General features: G+C 38.0%; 1 protein-coding gene across 6 annotated transcripts; it reads right to left on the bottom strand.

The window, feature by feature from the left end:
- Positions 1 to 289: 289 nt before the first annotated feature.
- Positions 290 to 20,375, bottom strand: ARL14EP (ADP ribosylation factor like GTPase 14 effector protein). 6 transcript variants are annotated; one of them, XM_032640610.1, is made up of 6 exons: positions 20,265 to 20,375; positions 12,982 to 13,013; positions 10,026 to 10,130; positions 7,432 to 7,907; positions 5,538 to 5,665; positions 290 to 4,151 (listed from the first exon to the last, which is right to left on the bottom strand). In XM_032640610.1, exons 4-6 carry the CDS (start codon positions 7,855 to 7,857, stop codon positions 3,923 to 3,925), a joined length of 783 nt encoding a protein of 260 aa, XP_032496501.1. In that variant the 5' UTR covers positions 7,858 to 7,907; positions 10,026 to 10,130; positions 12,982 to 13,013; positions 20,265 to 20,375; the 3' UTR covers positions 290 to 3,922. The 6 variants fall into 6 exon arrangements, with proteins under 6 accessions (XP_032496501.1, XP_032496503.1, XP_032496504.1 ...); XM_032640612.1 differs by having other exon boundaries at positions 12,948 to 13,013; positions 20,265 to 20,348; XM_032640613.1 differs by lacking the exon at positions 10,026 to 10,130 and having other exon boundaries at positions 20,265 to 20,371.
- Positions 20,376 to 25,744: the final 5,369 nt, after the last annotated feature.

Below are 25,744 nucleotides of genomic sequence, written 5' to 3'. Positions count from 1 at the left end.
TTAAACTAAGTGTTCAATGAAGTATTTGATGATTTTTAAAAAACAGGTAAAAGCATTATTTTTCACAGTCTCTCCAACTTTATAAAAATAAAAATAAACCCAGAAGTGTCCATGTATATTTTCATATCCTCACTCATATTCTTAAAAATTTGTTGACCGCTGCTGGGCAAGACCTAAGAATGCTAAAAAGAGAAGCCATTCTACTTTGAGAATTTTAAAAAATATCCCACTTCAATGTAACTACCAGTGTTCATAGTTTAATTTATAAGCAAAGAGATTAACCATTAAGTAGCAGCAACAGAGTTTATTTTCATGAAAATACCAGCAGATGTCAGCAAAAACTAAAGCAGTGTCACATGAATTTGTACAAGGATGCTAAGCTATTTCTAACAGCATAACCATAATGCAAGAAAATCTCTAATTACAAAAGCTCAGTCCATGTAAGACACCTCAGTTTTCTGCATTGCTACTTGACATGTAATTACCTTTTTGGAGGTGGGAGCGGTGGGCCACGGTGGGATTTGGCCTTTTCAGGGTAGCAAGAGCTCTTTCAACGAACTGAACCGTTCTGATTTCGCTTAACAAAACCCACCTACAACATTACATAAAAAACCAAACTACACTTTAGACAGCCATCCTCACTTAAAAAAAAACATCAAATGGTTTACAGAAAATGCCTATTACCCAGGTACTTCAATACGTGTTCAGGGGTTCTGAACGTGGAATATTTATGAGTACTCAAATGCATTTTTCTGGGGAGTTCATAGTTTTCATCAGCTTCTCACAGGGGTCTTTGACCTCCATAAAGTTAAGAACCATGCTGGAACTTACTATAAGTTATATTCTCTGAATAAATCACTCTCTATATGTATATATATGTATGCATGTTTCAAAATACATCTGTTAAAAATTACTTAGTTGAATCCATGCCAGGAAAACAGTTTTAGAATAGACTGTCAGGTTGTAGAGCAGCTTGCTATCTAGAAATAGACATAATATTTTTAAAAATAGAAGAGTCTCATATATAATATTCCAAAGATAAGTAGCTATTTTCTTATACTTGTAAAAGACAAATGGGAAAAAGATCACTGGGATGCCACTCATTTTATTCAAATATATACGTGCATTTTTCACTCTAACATTTGTGACCAACACTGTGGAAGACCAACGTTTGTGGTCTTATGTTAACTTTTCAACCAGGACCCACCTATAGCCAAAGCTACGCGTTTCATACAACTTTTATTTTTGCTTTCAGATTAACAGCATTTTAAAATAATTTAGCCACTTTGAATCATACTTACGCAAAGTACAAAAAGGATCTAGACAATTTCATTGTATTCTATATTACTGTAATTTTATATTAACATAAGTGGACTTGTGATGTAGTTTTTCTGAAACACAGCTTTCATTACAGCCTACTCCAAATCAGATATACCTTTCTCTGTAAACATTTTGCATGCTCACTAAAAGTTTGGTCTCCTAAATAGGCATAATGAACAAATATTTGCAAAATTGTTCAAGAAAGTTTCCCTTAAAAAATTTATCATCTTTGAAAAATAAGAGAAATGTTCTTCTACTAAGGAATGTTGAAATATAACAATTTGAATTTTAAAGTCATTTATTTTGTTGAAAATATGTTCCTGTTTTAAACAAACAAAAAAGCTACGATTTTAACTTGTCCCTACGAAGAGCTTAAGCAATACACTAAGTCATATTTAGAAGCAAAAAAATGATGGCAGTAACTCAACTAAGAAGGTCTAATAACCTAGAAGTTCAGATAAAATTAGGAGCCTGTGTTCGTCTCTTCTGTGATAAAATATTTCCTTAATTCAGGAAAAAAAAGAATCTAGCATCTGATTTAAGTATAGAAAGCCAAAATATTCTTTTTGTCAGTGCTCTGTTGAAACATGTCAGTCAAGGAACTGATAAACTGTATTTCAATAATTGGGTCGGTAAACACTTCTAACTTAAAAATGACATTTTAATTCCATGGTTGAAAATGGCACTCCATCAAAGTAAAACCAGTCATTTTAAACAGATACCAAAAGTATACAGGAGTAAAAATAAACCTCTTTTGGTCAATTAATCAAATTGGCTGTATAAATCTATTTTCAACAGCTAAAAGTATTTCAAGTTGCTAAAAGCTCATTTGATTGAAGTACTATACTTAAGGAAAATAAAAAGCTAGTTTAGAGGCCGTGTCCTAGACAATAAAAAATTTTAGACAGACTGACGGATAGCTGTCTTGAAAAAAAGAGCAGAGAGAAGTTACCACCCACCCCCACCCTCCAAAGGGTACCCATACACATTCCAACTCAAGATTCAATCAATTTCCAAATAATTTATACTCTGTCTCAACCAGTGTTTCTCTACCTTGTTTCATTATTACTCCATTAAGGAGCTGTTTTTAGCCCTTTTAATCCTAGTCAACACCCTATTAAATTGAAATACCACAGATATAATGCATATCTGCTTATATATTGTATGTATATCCATGTTTTATACATAGATTTTTGCCACCAAGCACAAATTTTCACCAAGAACACAGTCTAAGCAATGAAAGGTTTACAGTATTAAAACTTTTTTTAAAAGAATAAGTGGAGAGAAGAAATGATGTATTATAGTACTTAGTTATGTAGATTATTTCCAAAATAGTTCAACTACTTAGCTGTCTCAAAATTAACTTTTCCTGAAGTAGGTACTATTCTCACCTATAGGTAGTCCTTGCCTTGCATGGGCGGTAGTGTGGGACCATAAAAATGGCAATCAAAGTAATCTTAATAATTAATGGGGAAAATTATTATTGTTCTGTGACCTTGAAAAAAATTTGTCAAAATATTAAAAAGTGTCAGTTATAAACATAAAAAAATGAAAAAATTGTAAAAAAGTATACTTAGTACATTGTAATTTATATTAGAAGCACTGAAAATTAAAGTGTTATTTCATTGTAAAAAACTAATCAGGAGTACTTGCCTTTTTGTCAAGTAATTTATGGTACTGGGTAAGCATCTTTTCTATACCACTGCAAGTTGTCAGACTCCTTTAAGTTTAGATTAGCTTCCACCATTTTATCGTTTGTGCTTTCAATGTTGTGAAATACCTCTGTAATTTCCTTTAATGTGAAGTTTGTTACCATCACTTCCTCTGGGACGTGTTCCTCCTTTTCTCATTTATGATGATAAGTTTGCCTTCACTGAGTTCCTCTAGCTGCATATCTAGAGGCTCTGGAATAGCAGCAGTGTCAATATTCCCATGATCAGTGATTTCTTCTACAACTCTATGTATGTTCAATTCAAGTCACACTTCTAGCATTATCATTTTCATTTCTTCTCTGCACTTTCATCTTTGTTGGCCAATTCTGATTATCCACTTTGTAAAATGTCACATGGGTGGCAGGAGTCAACACAACTCTGTGCTTTGCTGTCTGAGCAAACTGAGTAACAGATGTGCAGTGACCAATCACTTGCAGAATTTGAGAGAAGTAACGTGATTGATCACTGATCTTGAAGCACATCTGTTACTTGCATAGTGATTTGTGGACTTAAGAGCTAGCAAGGAAGTTTGTACTTCATGTAAATACTCACAATTAATATACCATGGTGACTGAAATTTGTGCTGTTAGGCAACTGGCTTATTTAACTAAATCACTGTCATGGAAATTTGTGAACCTGGGAATTGTGCAAATTGAGGACTGCCTATACACTGCTTGTTTACATTGACCCAGACAGGCTTGAAGCTGACTGCTGAGTAATAAATAGTCCATCAAACTTTACATCAAATAATTTACTTTAAAGCACCCTAAAAGCAACATTAGTGCACACTGAGTGCATGTTTGTCACTTGGCAATCAACTTTAAAAGGTACCTTAGAATTTTAGAAATAGAGAAAGGAACTTTAAAGATCCCGTAATTTGATACCACAAATTATCCAGCATGTTTGTTATGAATTATTTCTCCTCCTTCGATTTCAATTTGCTCATATAGCCACTTGCGATCACAGCGGCATTCGGCACCACATTTGGTAGAACCGCAGGCAGGACAAGCATAGAAACATCCTAAGCAGTCTTCATCGAGGCAGTCACACAGGTCCATTCCACTGAAAATCAGGAGACCCTGGCTATCATAGACCTTACTCTTCGCTGGGATCACCTGTCTGTAATACAAAACACAAGGTGTGTTACACCCCACAAATATATTATTTCTGAATATTTAGTTGAAAACAGTTAATGACAAAAACTTAAGGAAATAAAATGTTTTGAATTAGGGATGAAACCCCGCCAAATTGATACATGGCTTACCTAACTCAAAGCTACTCTACAATTGATAGCTAATGAGCTCCTTGTGAGAAGAAGAGACCTCACTGTAAAGTGTTGAAACATATCCAAAGGAATGGACAAGAACTGTGTCTAAAAACAATAATATAATTGTTAAAACTATTTACCCTTTCCTTACCAAAAAAAAAAAAGACTAGGTAATAGTGGTACATTTTATTAGCAGCCAATCTATCTACTGCTTTGTGAACACAGATTTTTATCACAGTATACTATCCAATTGTTTTTTATATTGAAGTTAATCTGTTTCTTGTTCTTTAATGGACTCTAGCAAATCTGGCCTAAAAACACTTACATGATTCAATGGAAAACCTTCACAAATGGAATAAATGGCCTATGTAGAAAATAATTCTGAATGATTACACTAATGTTTCTTTGTTAATTTGCATTTTAGAAATGTTCAGTTTAAAAAGTCATATTCTAAACAATTTAGTTTTCTTGTTCATTCTATTGACTGTACTGTAACTTTCTATTTTAGACATGTAAAAAATAAAAAGTAACCTATATTCTCATAAAATTTATTTTTTAGCTGCCACCTATAAAGCAGAGACATACTGATTATATATCAGTGCTTTCAAACAAGTGAATTATTTTAGCTATAAGAAGTATAGGGTTTCCCTGGTGGGGCAGTGGTTAAGAATCCGCCTGCCAGTGCAAGGGACACGGGTTCGAGCCCTGGTCCCAGAAGATCTCACATGCCACGGAGCAACAAAGCCCATGCGCCACAACTACTGAGCCTGTGCTCTAGAGTCTGCGAGCCACAACTACTGAGTCTGCATGCCACAACTATGGAAGCCCATTCGCCTAGAGCCGTTGCTCTGCAACGAGAAGCCACTGCAATGAGAAACCCGCACACCAAAACGAAGAGTAGCCCCCGCTCGCCGCAACTAGAGAAAGCCCGCGCACTGCAAAGAAGACCCAACGCAGCCAAAAACAAAACAAAAAGAGAAGTATAATAAGTTTAAAATATTTTAATTATTGTGTCAAAAATGTTATCTTGTTCACTTCATTGATACTTTCTTAGAAATAAATTTTTAGAGTGGAAGGGGATGCCTTAATTTTCTATGAGGCCCTTGGAGGTTCTTACTAATTCCAGATTATCGAATTTAAAATATCTAACCAGAAACATTCAAAACTTAAGAGAAAGATAGGAAAACAATACAGATGTGAAGCAAGTTAACATATACCTTAAATAACACATAGCCTACCTGTCTGAACCAGCAGCTGCACTTTTTGTAAGCCTTCTTTTTTCTCTTTTACCAGTTTCTGGAGCAAATTCAGTTTGCTTTCCTGGGTTTGCAAATTGTAATGACCTCAGAGCTTTAGCAGTTCTTCCCTGAATAAAGGTAAACAAATTATCAACTCAAATCTTAATATCCGACCATACATAAATATTTCACTTAATCTTAATCTAGATTATTCCTTAGCCTGGAAAACAGTCTGGAACTCACAAAAAAGAAAAAAAAAAGGGTTTTAGTGCCCAAGTGCAACAAAATTTATGTGGCCCATGGTCCGGGACCATATTCAAAGTTTACTGGTTAACTTATTTATGATATTTTCATTATCTAATTTTAGTCTCTGGCATATTAGAAGGAGAGGAGGACAGGCACAGTGAAAATGGCAATGGCTGCTGCCAACATGGGAGAGAAGGCAGCAAAACTGCTGTATAACCCACAGCACACAGCACAGGCTCCTAGTAATGATCCTGAGTCCTTAGGAAAAGGTTCGATTACATACATTTTTTGTTTTGTTTTGTTTTTTTTGTTTTTTTGTTTTTTTTTTGGATTACATACATTTTTAAAGCTGAGAAGTAATAAAGTTTCAAGTTCTGTAACAGTATTATAATCCTTTTAAAAAAATTGGTAAAACAAAATTTTGACGGTTAAGAGTTTAACTTCATTATCTGGGGGGAAGAAAGGTTTATGTGATACATTCCACATGAACAATAGATAAATGAAGTGGAGAAGACATCTAAAGTGACAGCAGCAAGTACCTAGTATAAACTGCAAGATAACATTGGGTCCTGTAGATATGTCTTTGAGGGGATAACGAAGGAAAAGCACTACAGGTAATTTAAAATTTTAATTTGGTTTATTAATATAATGAAAAGGAGAAAACTGAGAAAAATATGCCAGCAGAAAGAATTATAAATTGCTTATAAATAGAAAATTTGAGAAGTGCTCCTTTGATGTACCAGTCCTTGTTCTGCACCAGAGACAGCTTTATGAAATCTTAAGTTATTCTGATACGGTTAAATAATTTAAAGGTAACATGTGACTAAGTAAGAGAGTTATAAAATAATTAATGCTTACAATGTAAAAATGTATGCTTTTTGACAGTAGGGAGTCCTAAAATTAGTCTTGACCATACCAAGTAAGAATTGAGAGCTAGAAGCAAAGGAAATTCACAAGCATCTTAAAATCCCAAACAAGAATGGGATAGTGCCAAAGCAGAAAGAAAGGCTGAAATAAGAAACAATTATTTCAAGTCACTTCTTGAAAGTTCCTTTTAAAGCAGCAGTTTTCAAGTCCTTCAGAAAAAAGGGGACTTCATCCTGCTACATTTCAGGCCCTTGCTGGCTGGCATATCCTACTGAGTTACTTTGGTATCAGAAAAGGAGCTAGGATGGTTAAGTCCTGGCTGTGCCAGAATGTCTTAGCACTAGGAGCTATGGCTTGAAAGTCTTGGGAATATTATGTTATTCTTTTCCTAAGCCAACTTTCTTTACCAAACAATCTGGGTTTACACAAATATTTAGAAACACCATTTATTTTCACCTCCCCAACTTTATATTCACTGCCTGCTAGTTAGTGTACGGTCTTCCCTTGGTATCTGAGGGGGACTGGTTCCAAGATCCGCTGTGGATACCAAAATGCTAGGATGTTCAAGTCCCACAGTTGGCCCTCTGCAACTTTGGATTCAACCAACCACAGATTGTATAGTACTGTATTGACTGAAAAAAATCCACATATAAGTGGACCTGCACAGTTCAAATCTGTGTTGTTCAAGGCTCAACTGTAATAAATAGTGATATAAATGTGATTTCCTTATAATTATAACCCTACATTGTAGAAGTAATGGAGAAAAAATGACTATACATACATCTGAATCAGGTTTTCTTCTCTGCCGGTCTTCAGAATCAACATCCACACTTCCATTGATTATCTGTGTACATTTTGGACAAAGTTTCCAACCAGGTACAAGCTGTCTTCCAAATTTTGCACTCAGAAAAGTGGCATCATCTAAATCAATTACATGTAAATTTTTTTTGGCTAGTTTTTTGTGTATGTTAAATGGGTCACAACATGACTTCTGCAAATCCTCAAATCTGTCGATGTAAATTTTTGCATGATGGAAGCAAATTGTATTGTTTCCAGAAAGTGTCATTCCAGTTCTAAGTTGAAGTAAAAGCATGTCATTTGATGACAATTCTTGCAAAGTCTTGAAACCTGTATGACGAGTATAGTAGGTTTTATGGCACTCATTTGTGGAACGAAGCTGGACTCCAACTGAACATGGATCCATCATTTTTGATTCTAGCAAATTTCCTCTTTTTGATTTTTGTCTAGCAGATCACCCTAGAGAAAACATTAAAGAGTCAGATTTGTGCAGCAAAATTTTTATCTGGGAAACTGAAAAAGCATTTGATAAAATTCAATATCTACATAATAGAAAGAAAACTCTTAGCAAGCAAGGAATAGAAAGACATTTACCAAGATCCTACAAAAACATTATTTTATTTAATTATAAAACATTAGAAGCATTCTCTGTAAAGTTAGAACTACACAAGAATACTTATATCACAGTTTCCATTTAACACCATATTAAAAGGTATTAAAAGGTATTCAATATAAAGATTGAAGAGGAAGAAATAAATATTACTCAAAGATATGAATATCTAAATGGAAAATACAAGAGGTTCAATGGACAAACTATTAGAACCAGTAAGATAATTCAGCAAGCATGCTGGAAACAAAAACATTACAAAGATATCTTATAAGATATATAAATCTTACAAAAGATATGTAAGACTTTTATGGAGAAGGCGATCAAACAGAAAGACAAATGAAACCTTAAATAAATGTAGAAATTAATCATGGCAAGTGTGACTACAGTAAAGATGTCAATTTTCTAGGAATTTATCTATAAATTCAATATGATTCCAATCAAAATTTCACCAGGTATTCCACAACTCCCCCACCCCCTGGGATTTAGCAAGCTGGTCTATATGGAAGAGTAAAGGTTCAAGAAAGCCAAGATAATCTTGAAGGAAAAGAAAACAAAAAAATTATTTACTATAAAGCTATTATAATTAAAAGTGTGTGGTATCAGTATACTATAGACACATAGATCCATGAAAAGATGAGGGCTTGGTGTATGACATGTGGTATTATAAATCAATACCATATGACCCAGCAATCCCACTACTGGGCATATACCCTGAGAAAACCATAATTCAAAAAGAGTCATGTACCAAAATGTTCATTGCAGCTCTATTTACAATAGCCCAGAGATGGAAACAACCTAAGTGTCCATCATCGGATGAATGGATAAAGAAGATGTGGCACATATACAATGGAATATTACTTAGCCATAAGAAGAAACGAAATTGAGCTATTTGTAATGAGGTGGACAGACCTAGAGTCTGTCATACAGAGTGATGTAAGTCAGAAAGAGAAAGACAAATACCGTATGCTAACACATATATATGGAATTTAAGAAAAAAAAATGTCATGAAGAACCTAGGGGTAAGACAGGAATAAAGACACAGACCTACTAGAGAATGAACTTGAGGATATGGGGAGGGGGAAGGGTAAGCTGTGACAAAGCGAGAGAGAGGCATGGACATATATACACTACCAAATGTAAGGTAGATAGCTAGTGGGAAGCAGCAGCATAGCACAGGGAGATCAGCTCGGTGCTTTGTGACCGCCTGGAGGGGTGGGAGGGAGGGAGACGCAAGAGGGAAGAGATATGGGAACATATGTGTATGTATAACTGATTCACTTTGTTATAAAGCAGAAACTAACACACCATTGTAAAGCAATTATACTCCAATAAAGATGTAAATAAATAAATGGTTGATAGAATTAAAAAAAAAATAGGTATAACACATTAATGGGAGAAAGATTTAATTAAAGATGCTTGGACAACCAGCTAACCATATGGAAAAAGACAGACTAAAATCTTTTTCTCACAAACATAAGTCAATTCCAGATGTTATTATAAAATAAAACTTGAAAAGAAAAATTGTAAAAATGTTTATAAGAAAACAGAAGACTTTGTGACACTGGGGTAGAGAAGAAATTCTCAAACAAGAAAGGACATATCAAAGAAAAAGATGGACACGTTTGATTTTATGTCCAAATTAAACATTTCTATATAACTCTAAGGAAGGGAAAAGAAGTCACACTGGATAGGTGTTGCTGGGATTATTATTCCAAATATACAAAAAACCCCCTGACTTCTACAAATCAATTAGAAAATGACCACCCATTAGTAAATGAAACAAATATACACAGGCAATTCACAGAGGAAGAGGACAAAACAGCCAACAAATGCAGGTCTTTAACCTCATAGTTATCAGGAGAATGCAAATGAAATACCACTTCTCAAACATTTGTTTGGCAAGATTTTAAGAATCTGGTAACACAGTGAAGGCAAAAGTGTGGCCAATTCTTACATGCTCCTTATACCTTGTAGGAATGTAAACTGCTGCAACTGCTTTAGAGTTTTTGGTAATTTCTTGCAAAACGGAAGAAGTCCACATCCCAGGGCCTTGCATTTTCAGCTCCACGTGTCTGTGCCAGAGAAATGTATGTCCCATGTGAGCATAAGGACTTTGCGCATGATACATACAAAGTCTTTCAGCATCGCTTTTGACAGTGAAAAATTGGAAATAACCCAACGGTAAAGAGTGAGAAATTGTAGGTTACTCAACAGGGACTGCTACAGGACAGTTAAAAATAAACTGCATGGGGGCTTCCCTGGTGGCGCAGTGGTTCAGAGTCCACCTGCCGATGCAGGGGACGCGGGTTCGTGCCCGGGGACGCGGGTTCGTGCCCCGGTCCGGGAAGATCCCACATGCCGCGGAGCGGCTGGGCCCGTGGGCAGCTAGGCCCGTGAGCTGAGCCTGCGCATCCGGAGCCTGTGCTCCGCAACGAGAGAGGCCACAACAGTGAGAGGCCCGCGCACCGCAAAAAAAACCAAAAAAAACCAAAAAAAACCCTGCATGAATTAAATGAGTCAATTTGAATAAATTTCAAAGATAATCACAAGTGAAAAAGCTGCAAAAGAACATATAGTATATCACGTAAAATTTTACATATACAATAGTATGTGTTGTTCCTGGATAAGAACTTGAATACATGCTAAAATATACATTAAGAATAATAGATACCAAGTCTGTGGTATATATACTTCTAAAGAGGAAGGACTTTTTTTTTTTTAAGAGAGATTTATAGAAGAAAAGGGTATCTACACAAGTTTTTCATTATTTTCTGTGCTCTGTTTGAAATTTTTCATAACTAAATATTTTTCAAAGCAAATACAAAAATTTAGTTGAATTCGTAAGACAAGTTTTAACAAATACAAGTCACTAGGAAAAAACTGTTGTTGAAAATAGATGTGAACCACTGAAATCTGGGCAGTGGCGAGGTACTGAAAAAGTAAAGGATCCAGAAATCTTGCAAGTGTTTTTATAAGCTTTGCTCCACATTAAAAAAAGGGTTAGAAAGCTTAGATACTTTCTGATATGTTTTCTGCAGAGAGAAACTGTAATCAGTAAAGCCATATACAAAGAAAAGAGTAGTCTCATGTAATAAAAAATGGTGAGTAAATATACATTTCTATGTCTTAAGTTAAAATACAAAATTTAAAAAATTAAAAAACAGAATTTATGGGGGATGAGTAGAGGTCAAGAGTGGGCTGAGCCTGGGAGAAGACACTGGCGTGCCCCTGAAGGCGGGCACCCACCCAGATTTGCACTATAGGTGCCTCTCTTGCCTCACCCTGGTCTGGCCCTGGTTGGGAAATGCAGTGTTACCTGAAGTACCTGGACATGAGGGCTAGCCAGACACGGTCCCCACTGCCACCCCTCCCAAAAAACCCCAGAATTTAAAGTGTTTGAACGTTTTAACTTAAAAACTTTTAAAGTTGATTAAAACGGAGTATATTTTAAATTATATTTTAACCAACTTTTAAAATTTAATTACCAAGTATAGGTCCCAATCACATCAGATGAAAATGCTTGTATAAATCTAATTATTTGTTTTCTTTTAACAGATAAGTGGGTTAAGATAAATTAAGGAATGGAAAAGAAGAAGCCAGAGATACGGTTATAAAACACCACCACCAAACTATGTTGTATTAAACTTCAGCAGATAGTGTCACAAATCTGGCTCTGACCTTCCTTAACAGTCGACTAACAGGAAGGAAATTTGATCAACTATCCCCACAGCACAGTATGGAGACTGCTAATGTCTTATTAATGCCACAGATTCTTTATCTTTGTAGGTAACTGTCACCGATTTGTAGACACTAATGTATAATATGATTTTTTGAACGTAAAACTATTTCTTAGCATTCAAGAAGTTATACCCTGATCATATTTGATAGGAAAAGCATCTTGTGACTTGGAAATTTTATTTTAGAAATTCTATCTGTCCATGGCAATAAAACATTTTTACCCGTTAGGGAGTTTTTTTTTTTCTTTGCTACTAGGGGCTTCTATTCCTTTATTTTCCTTTAATCTTGGCTAAATTATGATGTCATTCACAAGAGTTTATCAGTAGACTCAAGTTATACCGGTGAGGTTGAATCCTTATTTCTAAGTGATCTGATGCTCTTGGAAATTGGGAAGTATGATTAATTCCTACTAAATTAATTTTTCTGGTAAGTATTTGCTTGGACATCTTCCACAATTGCATAAATTCTTTTATTAACCATAAACCACTAAGAATCTAGACTCTTAGTTGGAAAGCATAGAGCGGAATTTGTTTTTCCTTCAAGTTAGCCATGACCCTATCAGTCTTTGAAAACATCCCCTTCTGGGTAAACAATGGCTTCTAACCATTTTGAACTCTTGGCGTACTTTTAAGTACATAATGGAGGAACACTTGAATTAAATTGCTGCACAATTATGCTATTTTCTAAGAAGCCATCTCTCAGGTATCACTGTTAGGGTAGAATTATTTACTATTGGAGTTGCCAGATAAAATACAGGATGCTCAGTTAAATTTGAGTTTTTGATAATGCATAAATAATTTTAATTATATCCCAAATATTGCTAAAAAGTAATTTGTTGTTTGTCTGAAATTCAAATTTAGTTGGGCGTCCTGTATTTTTATTTGCTAAATCTGGTGGCCTCATTTACCATGCCTTTTTTTTTTTTTTTTTTGCATATTCCAGTAAATAGAGATCTCTTTGGTGCCAGCTTCACATTATCTTCCACCTCTTATTTGCTGCTAAAAGAAAACTGAACTACTTATGAACAAATTACAGGACCTGCTCAGTTAAAAATTAAAGTGCCCCATCTGACAGAAGACAAATCACTAGTTGCAGTACGAAATATATTTTACACATTGCTTAAAGCTCAATGGCATATTGATACCACTAACCTGAGTGAAACCGTCACGGTAAAAGTGTACACACCTGTGTCAAAGCAGTTTTACGTTCAAGCATTGCTTTAAAAAAAAAAAAAAAGTCAGGTTAGCTAAAGGAACACAAAATTTCAGGCAGTGATCGTCAGTGGTTACTGCCTGCCTTCTAAAACTTACACCCCTCTGGTTGCTCCTCCCCTGTTGTATCTCCCAGTGTCCCCATTTCTGTTCTCTTCTCTGAAGCTAAAGTTCTGCTATAGAGTTTTTTTTTTTTTTTTTTTTGCGATACGTGGGCCTCTCACTGTTGTGGCCTCTCCTGCCGCGGAGCACTGGCTCCGGACGCACAGGCTCAGCAGCCATGGCTCACGGGTCCAGCCGCTCCGCGGCATGTGGGATCTTCCCGGACCGGGGCACGAACCCGTGTCCCCTGCATCGGCAGGTGTACTCTCAACCACTGCGCCACCAGGGAAGCCCTGCTATAGAGTTTTTTGGATCTGTTTCCGAGCAACTGTTTCTTTTGCTCATTTTGGCCTGTGCTCTGGCAATGTGGCCCATAATTAGTATTTTTTTCCTTCAAGTGATAGTCTAGTAGCTTCATGTTGCTCCCTTCACCTGCAGTACGGTGCCATATTCTCCAGTAATGATTATCTAATATCTTCCTCAATTAATAGTCAGAAATACATTACTATTTACTGTCCATGAACTATTGAATAGTACTAGCATCAGCTGGGAACTTATTATTAAATAGAAAAGAGAAATCTCAGGAAGGCCCCACACTCACTGAATCAGAATTGCATTTAAAAAGGAAATACCCAGGTGATATGTAAGCACAGTACAGTTTGAGATGCACTGCTTTAGATAATTCAATTAAAAACATTAACCAAGCATCTTCTATATTTATAGAGTATATCAAAAAAGAATAAGAAACACACACACACACAGACATGTACTTGCCTTCCAGGAAGTCCGACACTTAGGGGAGATTATTTGAGGGGGGGAGGGGGAGTTGTAAATTTCATAAACTAGGTATAGAAAGAAATACCTGCTTCAGTGGAAAACTGCACTGTTAAAGAGTACAACCTTCAGGGTTTTCACATTCCCATTACATGAGAGCTCTGAGTCTTTCATTGCCTTTGAGCTATTTTACAGCTGACAACTGTACAAAACTAACAGCAATGCAAAACAACTCTTGTCTATATTCTTGTAAATTCTGTCTGGTAGAGGTACAATTGATGCCCCTGGCCCACTGTGGAAGAAGACAGTTTTGCCTCTATTTGCTCATTTATTTCAATATTCCTGATCAGTAAATGTGTCAGTTCTTTTGATTGTCATTTGAACTGATTATATAACATCTTACCAGTCCCCTCATTAATAAGGTAAACAAAAACCACGTGTTGCTAATTTTATATCTGTGTGACAGTCATGATTTTACTTCCTTCTCCCTTTTTTGTGGAAAATTATATTTTAAACATAGGAAAAAATTAATTTGCTCCAGCCAAGTCACTTTGATGGAATGAAAAAAAAATCCAGCTTCGTATAGGTTAAGATGAAAACCATGTAACAAACAAAAAGCCCCAAATGTGTTCATTTAGACCTGAGTAATTTAGATTTGTTTTCCACTCCCCCTACCGCCTTAGGAAAATTTCAGATAAAAATGAGACTGGTCTTTAAGTGCTTTCAAACTACACATAGTGATGGAGGATTTTTTAATTCCTGAATGTCAATGAGTATCCTAAGGCCTTCCTGGATAAATGTTTCAATGAATTTTATTTGTACACTTAATTATTTTCCACTTCAAATAGTAAAATGCCTTTTTAACAAGTCAAATTTTACCTGAGACCTGTGCTCCTGGTTCTTGAATAGCCACGAAACCCTCCTACTCCTCTCCATATGGCTTCCATAAGACTTAAGAACATCCCCTTGTTTATCTATGACCAGGACAAAGGACCTCCAAATTCCCATTGTCTCATTTATAAATTTATGAATAATGAGCTGAACTGCTTCTTGAAAATAATCAATTGGAACAAAATGCTTGTTAACCATATTTTAAGTTTCTCTCCTTCCCCTAGGTCCCTGAACTTTGGCCTACCCTCAGCCAGAGCCAGCAAAGGACCCCTCCAGAGAATAGGCTGGCCTCAAGGCAAAACAATCTGGGATCTACAATCAGACCAAGCAGTTCTGTTTTGGCTTTGTTTACTCATCCCTTGAGAAGCTGGTAAATCTTTTGGTCAGAGAATTCTCTCCACTGCTATAATCCCTTTTCCCCTCTTGCAATAACCCTTTCAATAAAGTCTCTCCTTACTAACTCTGGATTTTATTATTTGACACTTGCTTTTAAAAGTTCTGCATTTTCAATTTTCTCTTGCCTTAGAATCGCCAATACTTTCCTTCAGTACCTAAATAGAGTATGTTTTGTGATTCTAAGATTAACTTCCAATATTTTTATAGCACTCCCAGAAGAGTCGAGAGAGAATGAAATAAATATAGATTTATTAGACCCCTTCTTCTATACCTTAGGTAGTAAACACAGGCATTTGCTCCTCATATATCTGAACACTGACAAGTTAGGGAATAAGCTTTTTTAAAAAACTGAGGTATTACCTGACATAACATTATATTAGTTTCAGGTATACAATGTAATGATATAATATTTGTATATATTGCAAAATGATCACCACAATAAGTCTAGTTAACAACTGTCACCACAGTTACAAATGTTTCTTTTCTGTGATGTGAACTTTTAAGATTTACTCCCTCAGCAACTTTCAAATATGCAGTACAGTATTATTAACTAGTTATCATGTTGGATGTTACATCCCCATTACTTATTTACAACTGGAAGTTTGTACCTTTTGACCCCCTTTTCACCCATTTTGCCCACCCTAACCCCCGACAATGGCAATTACCAATCCGTTCTCTTTATCTATGAGTTCATTTTTTAAACATTATATTTTAAAATTATTTGTTTTTTATAGATTCCATGGAATACCTTTTAAACACTATCTCTTGCTATTCATTACCCAACTCTATGGTACGTAGGCTGGATGCACTGAAGAAGCTGAGTGACCTCATACAAGGCCACGACAGTAGCAAGTTTCCCTAATAACACAAGTTCTAGGACATGATCCCAGGCCTCCTATAGGAGTTAGTCAAAGCAGAACCACAACCATCACTTCCACTAACAAAACAAAAGCAGAGGGAGATAGTGGTGCTTGGTTATCACTCTTCAAGTTAGTGGGAAAAAGAGCATTAAGAGGAAATTTAACGAAAAAAAAAAAATCACTGAATTTTTAGGTCAATTTTTAAGAGTCTTTCCCTTTCAGGAAAAACGTCTTGTTTTTTCGGTATAGGGGTCTTACAATTTGTAAGGTATTTCCCCATTTACCTTTTATTTAATTAAAAAAAAATAACTTCACCCCTATTTTGCAAATCAGCAGTTTCAGTCCTAAGCATGCGCACGCACGCACGCACGCGCGCGCACACACACACACACACACAAATCATGCCTCTGGCAACTGGAAACTTTTTGTGCCCATTATCTTCAAATACTAACTACCTACAGGACACTTGAATGGGTACTAACAGAAGGGTTAAATGGCCAAGTGGGATAGTCTTAAACCTCAAGAAGACCCAGGCCCCATAAGAAAGATAAAGTGAACTTAAAACAAAAATATGGTCCATAGTATTATTTAAAATAAAACATTTGGGAGGTTCCAGTCAAAGATGGTAGTGTAGGAAGACCCTGAACTCATCTCTTCCCACAGATGCGCTGAATTTGTACCTACATACAGATCCATTCCTGCCAAAGAAGAACTGAGGGCTGCAGAACAAGTGATAAGTGATAGAGGGACAACACAGGGGATGGATAAAAGAGATGGAGGCATGGTATCGATGGGAACCCCAACCCTGACGAGGACCTTCAGTAGGGAGGGATATCACTGAGGGACCTGTACGCAGACTTGCCCACACTAGAGCAGGGCAAAGAAGCAACTGTTTAAAGGACACCTACGCTCTAGATGAAGGAAATCCATTTACTAACCCTCAAGTGTCTGCCAAATGGGCAGAGAACTGCTGAAACTGTCTCTGGGGTCCAAGGTGCCAGAAAGTGACATTTTTTGTGTGTTCCCCATACACCTTAATAGTGCGGACAGAATCATGGTCCAGGTACTCATGCTGCCCCAGCATGCCCCAGGTCCACCCCACCCCCCAGCTCCACTTGTCCTGCCAAGGTGGTCTGAGCATGGCAAGCCCTGGGACCGCATCCCTCCCCTGCTCCACTCATGCCTGCTCCAGCTCCAGTCACCCCACTAGGGTGGTCCCAATGTGAACGTGCTCCAGGACACACTGGCCCACACCTGCTCCAGGTCCAACCAGCCTGACAAAGCTGCCTGGCACACACGGTCCATAAAGAGGACACTCCTACACAAAGCCATGTCTTCCAGACTTGGAGAGGTAGATGTTTCACCTAATTAATAGGAAAACAGAGTTAAACAAAAGGAGGAGACAGAGAAATATGTTCCAAAAAAAAAAGAACAAGATAAAAGTCCAGGAAAAAACCCTAAGGAAATAGAGATAAGTAATTTACCTGATAAAGAGTTCAAAGTAATGGTCATAAAGATGCTTAACAAACTTGGGAGAAAAATGGAGGAACACACTGAGAACTTAAGAGTTAGGATATAAAAGAACCAAACAGAGATGAAGAATACAATAACTGAAATGAAAAATATACTGGGTCAACAATCTAGAAGACAGAATAGTGGAAGTCATCCAAGCAGAAAAGCAAAAAGCAAAAAATTTAAAAGAGCTTAAGGGACCTCAGAGAAAACATCAAGCACACTAACATTTGCACTATAGGAGAAGAGAAATAGAAAACATATATGAAGAAGTAACGGCTGAAAACTTCCCTAACCTGGGGAAAGAAACAGATATCCAGGTTCAAGAAGCACAGAGAGTTCCAAACAACATAAACCTAAAGACACACCAAGACAAGCTATAATTGAATCAGCAAAAGTCAAAGATACAGAGTTTCAAAGACAGAAAGAGAAAAACAACTAATCACATACAAAAGAACCCTCACAAAAGAACTCTTGAAAGACTATCAGCCGGTTTTTTAGCAGTAACTTTGCATGATATATTTAAAGTGCAGAAAGGAAAAAACCTGCAACAAAGATTACTCTACCTGGCAAAGACATCATTTAGAATTGAAGGAGAGATTCCCAGACAAGCAAAAACTAAAGAAGGTCATCATCACTAAACCAGTCTTACAAGAAATGTTAAAGATCTTCCTTGAGTAGAAGAGGCCATAACCAGAAATAAGGAAATATATGAAAAAAAAACTGCACTGGTGCAGGCAAATTTATAGTCAAGGCAGTGCATCAGCTGCTTAAAAACAGGTATGAAAGTTAAAAAACAAAGGTAGTAAAATCAACTACAACTACAATTAAGTATTTAAGAGATACACAAAATAAAAAGATGTAAAATATGACATCAAAAACAAAACATGGGGGGAAGAGTAAAATGTGCTTTTAGAGCATTCAAACTTACGCCAAGAATGTTTAAAATAAACTGATATATATATATATATATATGTCAATATACATGAATCTCATGGTAACCACAAACCTATAATAGATACACAAAAAACAAAGAGTAAGGAAGCAAACATAACACTGAAAAAAAATCATCAAAACATGAAGGGAGAGACCAAGAGAAGCAAAGAACAGAGAAGAACCACAAAAACAACCAGGAATGAGCAACAAAATGGCAATAAGTACATACCTATCAATAATCACTTTAAATGTATATAGACTAAATGCTCCAATCAAAAGACATAGGCTGGATGAATGGATTAAAACAATGAGACCCATCTATATACTGCCTACTGCTCACATTTGGCACAATTCAGCAAACCCTTCAGGTCTCCAAACTCCATTTGTGATTTCTCTCTATTCCTATGGTCCTAAACCGTCAAAGAGAACAGAATCCCTTGATTTCAACAACTGAAAGACTGTTTCCAGACTAAGATGAATGAGCAAAGCTCTCTTTATTCTACCTGAATTCTGGATGTGGTCAACACTGTCGAACAGTACTTAATACTAAAACTGTCAAACAGTTGGGTAAATGATTGTGACACTGAACTGTAAGCTATTCTGTTGAAAACACTTCCACCTCTTCCTAGAAAACAAAGTCTGGACTCTTTAGCATGGCATTACTTGTTCAAACGTCACACACTCCAGGTCAAAATAGTCTACTAGCAAAGTTCTTTTATATTTTATGTCTTCATATTGTCTCTTTGCTTGGAAAGCCAGGCAATGCTAACTAATCCTTCAAGACAGTGCCAGCGTCTTCACCTTTCTGCTGTGCCTTACCCAAATACTATTGTTATAGGACCTTCTTCCTCTGTGTTTGAAACTTTTACTCTATTACTTTTCAGCTGTTGGAAGACAGGAGCTAAATGGTGTTATTTTCTCTATCACTCAAGGCAAAAGAGTAAATAACTTCAGGGACTTCCCTTTTCATAGCACTCATCACAGGCTTTCTTCTTTGTTAGTTTTTCCCATTATGTATTTAGCTCCGTGAGGGCAAGGAATCACCAGGGTCCTGTTACAGCTGTAACTTCTCTAACTAGCACAATATTGGCACTTAGTAGATAACATCTTTCGAATGAATACATGTTCCTAAACTGCCAGAATCTCACACAAAGAAGGCTGAATCTGCCCAAATCAATGTGACTAGGTGCTCAGGATCCTGCAATTATCCCCACCTCAACCCTGTGCTCACATGCATAACGCCCCTACTTCACGTATGTATCAGAATATTGCAAGCCACCAGATACATCATATGAGCCTCTACCATGTTCACGGTACAGGAATGGAAGAAAGAAGACTATTTATTCGGCATCCGGCCTCAACCAAACAGCTAGGGCTGGGAGGGCTCCGATTTAAAAAATAAAAACCAAATAGCAGAGATATAAGCTGTGGATGGGGCTCTAGGCCGCAAAGCTCTCCTCTAAATAAGACAAGCCTAAATCAAAATTAGCAGGGCTCCAGGTCTCCCTAAGGGTGGCGACGACCCGCGGGGTCAACAGATGCGGTGGTAGAAACCGTACTGGGCCTTGACACAAGGGGCCGCAGATGAACCGGAGGAAACGGGGAACGCTGCAGAGTGGCAGGCTGGCGGAGGCCACAGCTAGCAGCTGAAAATCCCCCTCACGTGTCCGACCTGCTCCCCCTCCTCTCCTGGGGCCCTCCATCACCTGGCCCGGGCCCTCCTCCCACCCAGAGATCGGTCTCCACGCCCCCGACCCACCCCAAAGCCTCCCCCAGCCCTTCCCACCTTTAGCGGGAGCTCTCAATCGCCGGGGTCCGGGCCGCACCCGCAACGTCTCAGCTGGGCCTCGGCAGCCGGCTTCTCAGCTCCCCCCGGCGCTACCAGCGAGAGGGAAGCGAGCCAGGCTAGAGAGTCTCAGCGCTACCATAAAGAGAGGTCTGGGAGAAGCCTAGAGGGGAACGGAGCTTGGCCCACCGCCTCCGGGGCGGACAGGGCGGGGCGGCGTGAATTGGCGAATGAATCCAGGTGAGGCAATGGTTGCTTCAGAGGCTGTCTGGATTTTTTTTTTTTCTTCTGTTGGACGTTAGGGAATTGGGCGGTGTCTGGGGCCACCTTTTACAAGATGCAAATTTGGCTAACTTGGGTTGTGTTCGCGAATCTCTACGCCTGTGTGTGATGCCACATTCTTGCACCCCAACCCTCCTAATCCCTGAAGAAGTGAATGAGTTAAAAAGACCTTCAGAAGAGACCCTTTATTTAGGGTCTCACATTTTGATTTCTTTCACTCAAGCGAAATATATTCCAAAATGCATCTCCTTTATTATAAATTATAAGAACAGCTATGTTTATTACTTTGAGTAGAGTGTAGGCACCAGGAAGATGCTTGCAAATTTTCAGAAGGGAAACACGCACACACACACACACACAGTATCTTTCTTGTAACCCTATTGTCTGGGCCAATTTAGGAGCTGATTAATTTCTAAAACAGATTTTATTCACCTACAATCTTTGAGGGCCCTAAATCCCTTAGACTGAAGCGTCTGAGCTGGCAGCCATTTTCAGGTGGGGGTAGGAGGACCCCTTCCCCCACCCCGCCCCACTGTTGTTTTAACTAGCCAGGTGAAAAGTGTGAGACAGGGAAATAAGATCCACCAAAGCCCAAGCTTGCTAGCAATACTATACACACCTACTGTAAGTTGTTTTTTGCAGGGAACCTCTCTAATGGTCCTTCCTAACACCTCCATGCTGCTTGGAACCTAGTCAGGGTTTTTGCCGCTCCCTAATTTACACCCATCTTAGAAATGGGAGAAAGGCAAGAACAATGGGTAATCTCCTCAACTGTGTCCACAGGAGGTGACATTCAGTAGTTCTTTTAGTAGTTACTTTGTGATTGGCACTTTGCTAAGTTATCATGAGAGAAGAAGAATGAAATTTATACCTGCTTTCAGAGAGCTCAGACTAATGAGAGAGAGGAATAAATAGTTAATCACAGTGTGGTGTGATAAATGCCATCAGAAATGCAAGGATATGGACAGGATAAAATGAGAGGTGCTAAGGCAGGGAAATTCTGGGAGGAGATTTAATGCCTGAATTGAATTGTCTATGGAAAACTGCTTGATGCAATGGTGGCCTCCAAGTAAACTGTTAGGCAATCTATCCTAGAGGTAGTGAAACAGAAGGCTTTCAGGACAAATTAAGATGCTTGAATAACATGGTTTACTGAATCAATTTAAATATCTAGTGAAAAGTAAGGGGAAAGAGTTGGGGCAAGCTGACACACTTAGGCTAGGGTGCAAACAAGTGGAAGGGCAACATCAGCTGAGTCATGGGTTATGCAGTGTTCATGTGCTGTTGCCACGTCAGCCTTTCCCACTGATCTTATGCTTATGAAGACTAGCGTTGAGGTTACAGCAAGGAGGCCCACAGGTGGAAAGTGCTTTGGGCCAATGGCACACACCTGCTCTGTTGAACAGATGCAGGGAAACGTGTTTGGTCACAACCAGAGCTTACTAATTAGCCTGATGAACAGACACGGGTTTTACTTGTATTTCTTGGGTAGAGCATGTAAGAGACTATACTAGGTGTCACCTATGGATGGCTGATTTAGGGGTGACATAGTTGTTATCCCAGAGATGGCATAATTATTCATATCTTAGTTTTTCCATTCCTTTTTGACTCTAAATGATGCTCTGTTCCATCATATTTTTGATTTATTTTCACTTTGATATGTCTTATAGTTTACTAACTTACTATGTATATTTAACACAGTTCTGTCTGTGTTTCACAAAGTACATGCTTACTCATTTTCTATATATAAAACATCCGAGGAGTTTTGCATTTATCTTCTGAGCTGCTAGTGTACTTAACACTTCTGACTAACACTTCTGACTTTCATCCATCCTTCAGGGAACTACAAGGAATTCAGTATAGCTGGGGTAGGAAGCTGGAGAGGTAAGTAGAGGAAAGATAATATCTTTTTTTTTTTTTTCTTTTTGGCCATATTAGAGATACTAGATTTTATCCTGGAGAAAACTGTAAAACTGTGTGGAGTGTGAAGAATAGGGAAGAGGTACAGTCCTGCCCAGGAGGGCCAGGTAGAATCTCTTGCCCTAGTGCAGGTGATTAATAATGAGGTCTTCGATCAACTAAGACAGTGGCTCTGTGGAGTGAGATGTGATTCCCTTGCCCTCAAGACATTTGGTAATGTCTGGAGACATTTTTGGTTATTCCAACTAGAGGGTGCTACTGATAATCCAGTGGGGTGAGGACAGGGAAACTGCTAAACATCCTACAGTGCACAAGAGAACCCCTCACAACAAAGAACTTACCTGGTTCAAAATTGCAGTAGTGCCAAGATTGAGAAACCCTGAACTAAGGGAATTAAGAAAGCAAGAGAGGATAGAACTTAAGCAAGCGGATTTAGTTGGATTTCGTAACTGATTAGATATGTATGTGAGGAAGAAGGTGATTGCACAAGAACCACAAACTAGGCAAAACATGAAGTATTAACATGAAATGGGTCCCAAGTTTCAGATGAGATGGCCTGGCGCTCCGAAAGGGGTTATGGGAAATGAACGAGGATGGATTCTTAGTAATTGCTTTCCTCCTCCCCCTCTTCTTCTTTTTTTGTAAGCTTTCATATTGAATTTTAATATGTCACACAGAAGTACACAAGTCATAGCTTGATGAATTTTTATATCCACATAACCACTACCCAGGTCAAGAAATTCCACTATCCCAGAAGATTCTTTTAAGTTGCCCTCCCTGCCCCCAGTTATTGTCACCTGTCGACAAAGGTAACCACCGTTCTAACTACTTTTACCATAGACTATTTTTGCCTGTTTTTGGAATTTGGAATTGTACTGAATACACTCTTTCGTGTCTGGCTTTCATGACACAACATTATATTCACCTCTGTTGGGTGTAGCAGTAGTTTTTTGTCATGACTGAATCGTATTTCTATTACATGAAGGTGAGAACCTGTTATTTTATCCATTTCACTGTTGATAGACATTGGGTTGATTTCATTTGTGGCTTTTATAAATAATGATGCTGTGCACATTCTGTCTTTTAGTGCACGTGTATTCCACGCTTTGTGTGAACGTATGTAGTGGATACTTAGTGAATAGTGGAATTGTTAGATAATAGGCAGTGTGTATGTTCAGTGTGCGTAGATACTGCCAAAGAGTTTTCCAAAGTGATTGCATCAATTTACACTACATTCAGCTCCAACTTATACTCCTAAACATGTTCACCAGCACTTGGGTTTATCAGCTGTTATTGTTGGTTTTTCATTTTAGTTACTCTGGAGGTTGCATAAGTAATTGTTTTCTAACACTAAGTTACTTCACTGCACCACTTGGGGCACAAAACAACTCTAAGTGGGAATTATATGCCTGGTTCAAATCCTGGATCAGCCACTTATGCTGGCATAACCTATGGAAGTTACTTTAATAACTTAAGCTTCAACTCCTCATCTGTAAGATAGGGATAATATCATCTGCCTTATAGGGTTATTGTGGGGAATAAATATATGCGTGTATGTGTGTGTGTGTGTATGTATGTAACAAGCATATATACATATACATGTTTGTGTGTATATGTATAATACTAATATATTAAAGTAACCAGTTTTGGCCCAAGATGGAATCGCTCATGCTAAGTAAGTCCCTTGTCAGCAAACCAAAACTTAACAAAGTTTCTATTCTTGGCTCTCCCAAAATAAGGAAGGCCAAGGTAGACCAATCAGTGCTTGCCTGCTCAGCACAAGTTACCTAACCAGGCTCCTAGACTTCCCTTTGCTCCATATAAGGAAAATACCCTCACTTTAATCAGTCAGCAAATGCCTAGTATGACTTCTCTGTTCTTGTGCCCTTTTACCTGTGAAAGCCTTTCATTCTGTACAGTTCCTCAAAACTTCTCTCAATCTGCTAATCCGTACATGAATCGCTGAATAAAGACAATACAATCTTTATTTATTTTTTGGCCGCACTGTGCAGCTTGCGGGATCTTAGTTCCCTGACTAGGGATTGAACCTGGGCCCCCAGCAGTGGAAGCACAGAGTCCTAACCAGTGGACCACCAGGGAATTCCCAACAATAAAATCTCTAAAGTGGACTCGGTTGAATTTTGTTCTTTGACAAGTATATATACTAGCAAGAATTATTATAGCTTCCAGTCATTGAGAGTTTAGCTATATGCTAGTCAAATAAAATTCAACCTGGTAAATTTGAAGATCTAGTTGGCTTTATTCAAGGGTTTATGAATTGGGCAGCATGTCTTCTAACAACTAGAAGGGCATCCCAAGGAGTGGTACAAAATGGAAGATTGTTGTAGGAAGGGTGGGGCAAGGGAGCTATTAGCAAAATAAAAGAAAGGGACATCTTTTGGGGAGTGGGGGGAGGGAGGGAAAGGAATGGCAGAGGTTTTATTATGCAGATTGCCTCCTCTTCCGGGATGGGGGTAGGGGGATGGAGAGGGCCCATTTGACAGATAACCTCAAAGGTGCTGACCAGAAAATTGCAAACTGGTTGATTAAGATTACATTTCCGCAGAATGTTCAGCTGCAGTTAGATTAGGTATTAAATCTAGGTTTGACATTATGGACTTTACCTCAAGTGATGTCATTTTGGGCCTGTAGTTTTATTTGTAACAGTATATATAGTTGTCCCTTTTTTATTCATGGCTCTGCATCCATGGAGTCAATGAACCTTGGAGTCCTGTAGTATTTACTATTGAAAAAAAATCCGTTGTTAAGTGGACCCACAGTTCAAACCTCTGTGTATACACATATACCTCTGTGGTATTATCTATGTATGTATATACCTCTATGGTATTGTTGAAACAAATAGACTGCCAGATATTTCTCCAGCAAAGATGGGTTTCTTTGGGATCAGCAGAGAATTGCAATTCAGGCTCTGCAACCATGAGAGCCACGTGCAAGTCTCTGCACAGCAAGGGGAGGCAATGATTTTATAGAGAGGAAAGGAGGTTGGGAGGGCTGTAGTAAACAAAGAGTCCGTGGCTTTTCATTGGCTGAGTTTGTCTTCTTCCTATTGGGGGGGCTGTGCTACCATCTCAGGGTGTGAGAGCGCCCCCTTCTGGTCTCCCAACTCCATTCAATTGAGGTTTCTTTTTATTAATCTTTTACAGTTTATATTTATACACACATACCACACCTCCTCCTGTGTGTTTTTCTTTATACTATATACTCCTTTACTTCTGACACCAGATGTGTGGATTTTCCACACACCAAACAATTCCACG

This window comes from Phocoena sinus, chromosome 8 (genome assembly GCF_008692025.1).
Source record: "Phocoena sinus isolate mPhoSin1 chromosome 8, mPhoSin1.pri, whole genome shotgun sequence".
Lineage (NCBI taxonomy): Eukaryota > Metazoa > Chordata > Mammalia > Artiodactyla > Phocoenidae > Phocoena > Phocoena sinus.
This window is presented reverse-complemented; position numbering and strand designations above follow the sequence as displayed.

Coding starts and splice junctions, on each gene's coding strand:
- ARL14EP (XM_032640610.1), bottom strand. CDS start 7,857: ATGATGGATCCATGTTCAGTTGGAGTCCAGCTTCGTTCCACAAATGAG. Junction 5,666..7,431: donor GAAGAAAACCTGATTCAGAT/GTATGTATAGTC, acceptor ACCTTTATTCAG/GGAAGAACTGCTAAAGCTCT. Junction 4,152..5,537: donor GCAGCTGCTGGTTCAGACAG/GTAGGCTATGTG, acceptor TTTGTATTACAG/ACAGGTGATCCCAGCGAAGA.